Source organism: Orbicella faveolata, unplaced genomic scaffold (assembly GCF_042242905.1).
Source record: "Orbicella faveolata isolate gen_17 unplaced genomic scaffold, um_ofav_v1 contig_1, whole genome shotgun sequence".
NCBI lineage: Eukaryota > Metazoa > Cnidaria > Anthozoa > Scleractinia > Merulinidae > Orbicella > Orbicella faveolata.
This window is the reverse complement of record NW_028301536.1, coordinates 30,446,478-30,457,500: the sequence shown is the minus strand read 5'-3', so window position 1 is coordinate 30,457,500 and position 11,023 is coordinate 30,446,478. Positions and strand designations below refer to the sequence as shown.

General features: G+C 40.0%; 1 protein-coding gene across 1 annotated transcript; it reads right to left on the bottom strand.

Annotated features, from left to right (window-relative positions):
- Positions 1–3,592: 3,592 nt before the first annotated feature.
- Positions 3,593–8,569, bottom strand: LOC110053524 (chondroitin sulfate synthase 1-like). The gene is made up of 2 exons (XM_020759761.2): positions 6,258–8,569; positions 3,593–5,753 (listed from the first exon to the last, which is right to left on the bottom strand). The coding sequence occupies exons 1-2, from the start codon at positions 6,981–6,983 to the stop codon at positions 4,305–4,307; spliced, it is 2,175 nt and encodes a 724-aa protein (XP_020615420.2). The 5' UTR covers positions 6,984–8,569; the 3' UTR covers positions 3,593–4,304.
- Between the last annotated feature and the right edge of the window lie 2,454 nt (positions 8,570–11,023).

The window sequence follows — 11,023 nt, the reverse complement described above, 5'->3', positions numbered from 1 at the left end:
TTATGTAATTCAAAAACGGCTCGGTGAGACACATTTTTTATTACCGAATTGCGATAATTAAGCATGTTAAGACAGGATATCCAACGCATTAAAAATTTTCGAAAATTAAAGGTGACTCTGAAAGACTACCTACCGAATTTTTTTAGACTTTGCAAAACGTTTTTGCTACCACGGGCAAGACTGACACTTCTGCCAATCCCTACAATATTGTTCTTCTGTAAACTTACATGAGTTCCTAAATGATTTGCCTGAGCACTGCTTTTGTGAACAAAGGATGTTTTGCTACTGGTGCTCACTGGTTTATACATAATCAATCTCAGCAGCCCAAATCAACAAATGTCTTCAGTTGATATATTTTCGAGCTTCCTCAAATGCCCGACTATCCAGTGATTGAATTGTGTCAGTACTCATTACAGTGTTCAGTAGCACAATTGTGCACATCACATCACATCACATCACATCACATCACATCACATCACATCATCACATCACATTTCATTATCACTAGCATTCCTTTGATACTATATTATTAGTCACTCTATTTGTATTTTTTTGTCAAGATCTTCATTTACAACAAAACTGATGAATGTACAAATTTGTGGCTCTATCCACACAATTATTGACATGCAGAGAGCACTAACACTGGAAGTTTCTTCTTTGAATTCCGGCAGCAAACGTTTCTCACAAAAGCAGTAATAGAAGAAAAGCATCCTGAAGCCTCAAAGAAATACATGATCAAAAAATACCAGTAACTTTTGAATAAGTCCAAGAAAGCATACTTTTAGGTAGACAAAGAGCATCTAAGGAGGGTAAAAATGTGTTGAGAAATACCACATATTGTTAATTAGGAACATGACAATTCCTTTCCACAGATGCCTTTCAACATTTCTCAATTTGAGCAAATGTGCGGCTTTCAGTCTATATCGGTAAAGGCTAAGATCCTACAAAAAGTTGGTTAAGAAAACATTAACTTTAGAGGGAAAAAGGCTGGCAAAGATTGATTTTGACATTGCAGATGGAACACTGAACACTAGTGCGTTTGCAGATATATCGATAGGAAAGTCTTATATCAGGGAAGGCATTAGTATGCATGGTTTTAATTATAAGACATATAATCACTGCATACAATTTATACATGTACCACCAAACACAGTACTGTTAAGCAAGCGGATGTCACAATCAGTATTGAGCCAGAACACCGTGAATCATATGATAAAGATGTTTTTGCCTCAGTCATGGCAAACAGAATATATATAAATCAACTTTATACAATATATAATTGTCTGTTGTGTAACACAAAGATCCAGATAGTTGATCACTTTTTGTCACTAAGCTCCTATACACATCAGTGATGAAGTATGTTCATTTAGTCTTAAACAATGACCTAAACCAAATGCTGTGTACTTACACTGTCTTAGATACAACTATGAACACACTTTTACAGAAGGTAGCAAATTAGGTCACTAATTCTACTGAAATCCAGCTACTTGAATATGTTTCAACCAAAACCTTTAGGTTTACAGTCAGTAACAAAGACATCTTGTAAGCTGCATGACAGATATTTAGAATGTCATATACTTGGGCCACTGAGCATCATTTGACTTGGCGTATTAGCAAGCAAATAGCGAGTAAGATATGGTCTCAAATAATTTGACACTCGCGTTAAGAGCTTCAGAACTACTAAATGTTTTTAAGACTGTCATTTTCAAACAATTGATTATTCATCAAATGGTATCTGTAACAATCACAAAAATCTAGGATGGGGAACCTTTTTAGCTATGCACCATTTCACTAGGACAAGGTGCTTTGCATTCCCTGGTATACTGCATGGTAATTTGAATTCAAAAATTGTTACAGTTGATAACCAATAAGCTCTATTTATTAGATCACACGAAGAGCTACAAGAGTTCCATATGTGATTAACTTCATCCAATTGTGCATCTTGTCAGTTCGAGGAACGTTCAGTTTGATTCAGTCTCAAAATCATATGCACAGCTGGATCATTCCACTGTTGTAAACAGTCTTGCTTCTGAACTACTCAAGAAACATCACTTCATATCCCGATAATGAATGCTATTTTTGTCAAAATAAGCACGTTTAATAAATCGCCATCTTCAGTTCTTTAGGTAGTGATTTCTTTGCTCCGAAGGCATTATGCATAAACTGTGAAGCAGTAGCCACATGCACGCTTTGCGAGCCTAATTTTTCGTTATGTTTTGAAATTTGGAGCCTTCGTCTAGGGTGTGGGGCACACGCCCGAATTGTAAAAAGTTTAAGTGAAATAAAATGGTTGAGACTTATTTCTAAAGAGTGAGGGAGGAAACAGTCAGAAATTCTAATTCTGATGGCACGAGGGAGAGGCTCGCGGGGTGTCATGGGACATTTAGGGACTATTTAGGCGTTTGGCGGGAGACGTAGGTTATTCTAGGCTAGTCAGTATTCGTGTTCGTCCGCTTTTGTTTTGGAGCTTTTCTATAACAGCTTGTATGTATAAATGAAAAATATTCTACGTTATTGATTTTGTAGTTGTAGTTGTAATTTGCAAGGATAGAGATTATGTTGTAAGGCGGAATACATCTGTATCAGAGGACTGACTGATGCATCCGTAATAAGCTGTTCACATTGAATGTCTCGTGTTAGCGCAGTCAGAATGATGTTTTGTCTTTGTGTGTGGTTTTGTTAGATCATGCTTCATAAAAGTTTGAAAAAAATGAAGGATAAATGTCGGGAATTGGAAAAAGAATAACCGGGATAAAGTGAAAAAATAAAAGAAGATGTTAAGGGAAAGAAGAAAAAGGTGTGAAACAAAAAGAGAACGAGTTTATTGATGGAGAAATATGCTATGATAGACTTGAAAGTGATCTTGACGGATATCGGGAGAAAAAGAAGGAAAAAAAGAAAGTCAGAAGGTACAATATACGAGCCAGTGAAGAGTAAAGTATACCGAGAGAAAATACGAAACGATCCGATTATATTTGAAAATTAAAGGAGAATTAAAACTATTGGAGGCATGTAGAGGAGAGAAAAAATGAGGGAGAGATCTCGTAAGAGATGGCGGAAGTTGGCGACAGACCACGTGCGACACGAAGCCTATATTAAATGCAAAAACGAACGAGATCAATTGAGAAGGAAACGTCGTGCCAGACGCGTCGAAAAAGAAAAGAAAAAGAGAAAACGTGTGACGGTCGCGAGTTATGTTACCTTTGCAAGGGGATTCCCGCGGTATCGCGGATACCCAAATACCAACATGGTATTTCACGAGTCATACATATAGTGTCCACCACGTTGGAATCCTCAGTGGTCTCCGCCATGGTAGCCGAACTGGACGAAATTCTGCAACGACCTGAGTTTGAGGACGACGTGTCGGTGGATAAGTCGGAGCTAAACTGTTAAATACACATTAAACGGACGCCATTCCATGTCCTCCAGGACAAAGTCACGATATTCGTTGTGCAATCGTGCACGTCTTCCAGTAGAGATATCAATTTTGAAGTCTTCAAAGAATTAGAGTTCCGATAATAGATCGCAGCTACAAATGCTGCTCTTATTTTAAGTGCATGCATAATTGAACAATGAAGCCACAAACAGTAAATTGTATTGATCAAGTTATCATTGGTTTGTCTGTAATAAAGAGGTTACGCTCATATGGATTATTTCCTTTCTGTTGCTGAGAGTTAGTGTTCGTTGTCCGTATTAGAGAATGACCATATTTTTAGAGAGTTTTTATAAGGAGCTGTCCTTAATTATTGAAGAGGTGTCCTCAAGGAGAGCGTCGACTGTACCTTCTCAGTGGAAACTGAATCTATCTCTTCTTCAAACTAATCTATTTCGCCTCCTCAGGTCGGCAACTCCCATTTAAACAAGGAATCACCAATTAGCACACTTGTGTGACTAGGAAAACGTTACAAAATATCACGTCTGTCTATTTTCTAAGCCTTTCGTTTAGCGTAACGTAACATTTATACAAGATGTTAAAGAACTTTCAAATTAAAAAGTATATCTTGAAAAGGAAAACAGGAGGTGGATGTTATAAACTGTTTCCCTAAAAAGAAAAAGGATTAATAAAAATAAAGGGTCAAATAGCAAAGCTATATGTAAAAGATATAACTCTACAATATACTCAACTTCGTTAGATAACGTGGTTGCAAAACTAAAGCACATTAAGAAAGCGATTAAGTCAACTAATATTCTTGAACTGTTTCGAGTTTTCTGCCTCAGCTTCGGATCTTGGTAAACTGTTCCACTCACCCACAGTGCTCATAGCGAACAAATACTTACATGGGGTACATTACTGTTAACAAAGTTCATTCGTATGCGTTTTGAGTGGAAAGCAGAGCTCTGACTAATGATTTTTGAGAGGCCAGTATGGAGGCTTTAGAGCCTTGACACTGAGTGTATTGTATAACGGGAAGATTTGGATCGCAATTTATTTTATGATAAACATGTATTACACCGGGATCAGCTGCGCGAAACACCTCAATCTCTGGATGATCTACAAACTTCTCAAAAAGATCCACGTCTTCCAATCCCCAGCCTCTAATGCTTGTGTCAAAGCCTCCAACAGCATCCATATCTTGATGATAAATGCATGCGGGTCCGTACGAGAATGACCTCCAAATTCCTGCATCTTTGTTAATAGTAAAGTGCGAATCGGGTTTGGTTTTGTTGCTGTATGTTAGTTCAGGATCAAACTGAGTAAACATTATTGGAAAGTAAACTCGCTTACCAAGCGCAGTGTTCAATCTGCAGCGATCAATAAATTCCGAGTTAAAGATCAAGTCAACATCACACAAGAATAACAAAGCTGCTTGATCAAATTTATCTGCTGCCAGAGAAAGCGCTATCCCGCGGGAAAAGGTACCCGCAACATCAAGCCAAATAAGTTCTGCTTCGGGATATTTCTCTTGGTATTTCTTCATGATACCTTTGTGTTCATGAGGAGAAGACACAGAGGAAGAATATGCGACTACCAGCTTGACTCTCTGAAGTACTTTGAGGCAGACCAATTCAAAATTTGCCATGAAACGACGGAACGTTTCCAGACGACCTTCTAAGGGGACGATGAAGTGTACATAAGGGGGCATCCCTGCACGGGGCTCAGTGGTATATCTCAAATTTGCAAAAGGCTGTTGGGCATAGAAGCTTCTCTCGTATGAAATGTGAATAGTTTTCGTTTCACCTGTTTTTTTGTGGCGATGTTTCTTTGTACCAATGACTGTGAGTTGTACGATATGTTGTATGCCATATAGGGGATGAAAACGCCTATAACCAAAATTTATTTCCTGGTCCTTCAACTTTCCAAGATGTCGATTCTTCCTGACCTCTTCGTTTATAACTTCCTTTGTTTTCTCCAGCATATTGTTGACTTCAATTTTCAGTGCGCCACGGATCTTGGTAACGGGCGCTTTTAAGCTCAAGTCAGGGTAAAATGATTTGGAAGTAAACATTTCCCATTTTTCAATGTTATTTATGGCCAACTGATGATGAAAATCTCTTGCATCTTGAGGGCCTCGTTTGTCCTCGTTTCTCGTTTGTAGCAATCGATCCATGTTCCGTAAAACGCGTTGCAGGTTTACTCCTTGCTGTTGAAGATCTTGAATGCGTTCGTTGTTAAAGTGCACGTGTAGACGGTACATGTAGGCGGGATCTTTAACAGGGTGAAGTGTAATGGCATCATTAATATTCTTAGTGTTTAGCTTACCCAAAAAGATTTTTCCATTCCCATTGTAGTCGTGAAGGAAAAGTTTCTGCATCTGAAAGAAAAAAAAAGAAATCAGAATCAGTCAGTCATTAATCACGATATTTCATATTTACAGTAGCGCGAATTTAAAATAACCACATAAAATCTCGCTTTTAGCAGCTTTCTGTAAGAGGTCGACCACAAATTTCACCACACATGCAGATTTAGCAAACTTCTCTCTGCTGAGAAGAATGTAAGTTAGTATATGAGCTGTTCGTTGAAAGCTTGAAATTCTCAGGAGAATAGTATTGTATATGTGGCTGGTCTCTCATCCGGTAATTTAAACTGAAGTTTCCTAAGGCAGTTTTTTTATATTTGAAATCCTCAAGATCATGGAGCGGTCAGTGATCTTGTATGAATTCTGTCACGGGGACGTTTTGAAGACAGAAAAGGGTTCTTTGAAAGGAGAAAGGGAGGAAGAAAAGAAAGAAGGAAGGAAGCAAGGAAGCAAGAAAGGACGAACGGAGTGAAGATGCAACAAAACTACACCTTTAACTTCTGATAATTAGCAACTTACCTCATAGGCCCAAGTGCAGGAAATTCCAACATAGCGTTGTATACACCGACCAAGCTCAGTGTCTTCATGCATGTGTGATTTCGGTGCTTTTAGAAGACAATGTTCAATATGCGGAGTAACCTTTTTCAAAACACTTCGACTGAATACTACACCCGGCCCTCCCATACAGTAGTTATCTCCAGGCAACAGGTTAAGCATTCCTCTTTCTTTCTTTGCTCCTGTTCCCGCTTGCCCCAGGTAGATATCATCGGAACTGTTTAATGAATGTAATAAACGTACCAATTTGTCATTGCGGATGTAAACATCGTCGTCCGCTCGCATGAACCATTCGTAGTCGTCGATGTGGTGGTCGTGTATGTACTTGATCATCATCAACGACTTCTTGAGCGGTGGATACGAGTCATCCACGTCGGGTAGACTGATCACTGGTAGCTTGGACTTTTGATGAGTCTGACTTGAAAAAAATGTTAGTTTTCCAGCAACATTCCTGCCCCATGTATCAAACACTGCTTGAGCTCGAGTTTGCAGAAATGTCTCAGCTGTCATGACACCAACAAAGATGAACTTACTGTTATTAAACTGCTCTTCGTTTGTCATTTTCCCTGGTCGGAAATTCTTTTTATAGGTTAAATGGCATTGATTCTGCTTCAGAAACAATGCAACATGGAGACCAACAATCAGGCCGGCCAACAGCAACAGACACTCACGAAGAATTCGAAGTTCCATGTGAAGAAAAGGTCGATCGCCTTGCAAATCATGAAGTGAAATGAATGTTTTCTTGACCAACTGACGGACAACCTGTTCTGATCTCTTTCAAAGAGTTCCTCACAAATCGTGTGGAAATGAACGGAGGAGTCAAACGAAAAACTAGCTGTGTTCAAAACATGTGAAATTGAATATTGCCCTCGGCGATATTGTGTACATGACTAGTTTAGAACATACTTTAGATGGTTGAATGTTTTTGTGCTTATTTTGGTGGTCTTTCAAGTCGAGATTTTTTCAGTTTCTTTCTTAAATATGGCATTAAATACTTCATTCTAAGAGATGAATTTTATAGAGAAATAGAAAATATAGTTATCTAGCCTGGGTTTCGTGAACAGGGTTTCCGCCGTAAAGGGAAGCCTGAATATCAGCTAAGATCTCTTAAAACGAATGGGCGAAGCTGTCACAACAACACGCAACAACAACGGCTTGCTTCCCATTCACAAATGAAGTCTACAAATACAGTATCTTGACCTAGGACTGGATCCCGGGATACCGCTTAGTAACTTTATCACAGAATACATCTTCATATCTATCTTACTTTTAACACAAAATAGAAATCATTTGATATGCATAATAACCCTGATGATTCAAAATAGGGAGGACACAAATATATAATATATATTTCACGCAGCCATTTTTCCTGGCGGTTCATTTACGGTCTCGCTCGACGGGCTAAGCGAAAGAGGGACTATTCGTAGCCTAACGTATAATCCGCGCAGTCATTTTGCTCGTATTCTTCGTAACTCGCAAGATATCCGCGAGTATTCAATTATAATCCACGATTATAATACATGTTAAACCCATCAATATTTGTGCTGTCTTATTTTGAATCGACTGGGTCATTATGCATATCACTGCAGGAGATCCTAAAAGTCGGAATGATGGAACGACGGAATGGAGGAATCACGGAACGACGGAAGATGACCCCAAATCCTTAAAGAAGGAATCGCGGAACGGCAGAACGGCGGAAAGTAACTCCAAATCCTAAAAGATGGAATCGCGGAACGGCAGAACGGCGGAAAATCCCCCGAAATCCTAAAACACAGAATGAGGGAAAATCCCCCGAAATCCTAAAAGACGGAATGACAGAAAATCACCCAAATTCCTTAAAGACGGAATGACGGAAAATCACCCAAACTCCTAAAAGATGGAATGACGATCCGGGGATCCAAGGAACTAAAACACCTCTTGTAAACACAAAATGGCCATAGGATTTATCAATCCTTCCTTGGATCCCGGGATCACCGTTCACTCTTCATACATGTATGTGTGCCGAGAGTTGTCCAAAAGAGTGCTTCTACAAACCTTTCAAGAAGACTCTACATGATTAAACAGACTTCGAGGAAAACAATGGTCAGTAATACAAAGAACTTCGAAGTATGTGGCCGTCACGCTCGACACAGATGAGGAACGTAGAAATGTACCTTGTATACAAACCCACCGCTGGAAGGAAAAGCTGGCAGTTTTAATGCTTCCTAGGTTTCAGGATCGCTACAAAGGACCTAAACGTTAATCTTGAAGCCAGGTAAGAGATTTACGTGAATTTATCGGCGCAATTTACGAAGGTGAGTATGTTAGTTACTCACTGGAATATTTTCAAAATTTCCTTAACTTTAAAGCGGTCGTTAGTTTTGAAAACCTAGTGGGCAGACAAATTTTATTATTGTTTTAAATTAAGGGCCATTTATACTTTCTATTCGTGTAGTTCAGCAGTTTCAAACAGGTGCCACAAGTAGAGCTATTTTCGCGTTTGGTTCAAAACTCGATTTAACGGGTAGAAAATCTTCTTTTAACCGTTGAAGGAACTGCCTACATTGAATTATAATTGCAACATGGCTAAACAAACTGCTGTGATATATCTATAGTTGAAAAAAAGAATTGGAACTTTTGAGCGAATATTAATTTTTTTAGAGCGCCGGCAATATGTGCTATTTTTCCAGTTTCGGCAGGCATGCAACTTGTGTCGAGCGGAACGAACTTCAATTAGTCCTAGAAAACTTCAATTAGAAAAGGGCGAAAGATTGACGATTACCGCTAATTCGTTCACGAAAATAGATCAACTCGACGGATTCCGCCCGCTGTGGTGGTCCGGATGAGAAAATTCCGCCCGCTCCAGGAATCAATCAGATTGCAGGATTTGTTGAATTCCGCCCGCTCACGAGCTGAGGAAAAGATAAGTAATTGATATCTTAACACGTTTTCTTTGGAAATTTAGAAGAATTTCAGTAGAAACTCTCTTGCTTTTCGATCAACATCTTGTTCTGATAGATTCCAAATATGGATATGCCGGATGTGACTCCATTTCCAGAATGGGTATCCTGTGTTAAGACTGGTTTTCACTAGCGCATAAGCTAAGCACAATCATAGGCATAAGCATGCGCAAATGAGAACACGAGAACATAAGCATAAGAGCATACGTAGGCGCAGTATTAAAAAATTTCTCGATACCAGCTTTCCTCGACTATGCAATCAAGATGGTCGCCTTACGCTTATGCTTATGATTATTTCACTCGTGTTCGCATTACGACATAAGCATAACATAAGCACAAGAAGAACGAACCATGTTCGTTCTTCTGGTGCTTATGCTTACGCTTATGTCATGGGTGTTCTCACTTGCTTATGCGAGTGCTTGTGCTTATGCTTACGCTTGTGCTTATGCGCTTGTGAAAATCAGCCTTTAATATTCCAGATATGGTACAACTAACTCAAAAAGGCGCTTTCTTCTGACAATGAAGAATCCGCTGAAGAACAACATCAAAGATATCCAATCCAGGGCTTCCCTTGTAAAGAAAACACTTCTCGTCGAGCCCAGCTCTGTCTCTGCCGAGAGGGTATTTAGTCTGCTCAGAACCCTTTCATCCCAGCAGGAAAAGCGCCTTAGAAGATTACATTGAGGCATCCGTGACGATCAGGTACAATTGCCAGAGAAAGGACTAGGATGCGTACAGAGTTAGGCCCGTTTCACGCTCACCAAATTCACAAGAAACTGTAACTGAGCAGAAACTACTCGCTATGTTGTTGCACAGAAACAGAGCCAGCTTGCTGTTCTTCGATTTCAGCAAGAAGCTATAAAAAAATTTTGAGCAACTTTTGGGGATATTTTTCAGCAACTTTTTAACATTTTTTGAGCAGAATCTGTCTAGGCCTATTCCTAATGTGACGTCACCCGCAAAAAGAGGAGATACCCGCTACCCCCTTTTTAAACCACTTGCTCCAATAGGGCACAGACGCTAGTCCACGGGTCTTATATGAGAAATTAATTACGGTCACTTGAAAAATCTTCGTGTGTGGTGAAAGCGCTGTGTTGTGGCCACAGACTCGGGTTCGATACCTGGTCGGCGCCAAAAAATATGTTTCTTCTTTTTTCCTGTTTAGTCATGACATGTCGTGATTCGTCAGACCCGAGATCACGCCACGGAGAAGTTCTGGATGGTGATTGGTTCCTTCTAGTTTTAAATATAAAAGGTTCGTAGCTCGAGTCTCATCGAGTCACGTTTTGTTTTCAGACATCCGCGAGAGTGTCCCGTCGGAGCCGTTTGGTTTCTTCACAGTGTTCTTACAAACTAGTACAAACAAACAAGTACAGTTTGGGACAAACTAGTTCCCGCAGGAGTCGCTCTCTGTCTTTTCCTAGGCCCAAGCCGGTTCCTGTAGGAGCCACGCACAAGAGGACCTACAGCGAGGCATTTGCCGATGATGATGACGATAATGACGATGATTTGTGGCTCTTCGACTCCATCGTCGACGAGATCAAGGAGGATGTCCCACGACCCCTTCACCCTGTTGGAGTTTGATCTTCAACATGTGGCCGACAAACAAACCTTACGTGCCACAGTCCGGAAGAACCTCGAACCGACGGAACGAGATGATCTGCGACAAGTCGTGATAGACAGCGACGTCAGACTCATGCCTCACTCCACGGTCCACTTTGTCATGCAATCGGATTCCTCCCAGTACGCTTTTCAATCCGTGACAGAGTTTCGCAACAAGAACCAAACTCA

What these genes read in the sequence shown, in the direction of transcription:
- LOC110053524 (XM_020759761.2), bottom strand. Translation starts at nt 6,983, where the DNA reads ATGGAACTTCGAATTCTTCGTGAGTGTCTGTTGCTGTTGGCCGGCCTG. An exon ending in CCTGCACTTGGGCCTATGAG is followed by an intron (nt 5,754 to 6,257) that starts GTAAGTTGCTAA and finishes TTTTTCTTTCAG; the next exon opens with ATGCAGAAACTTTTCCTTCA.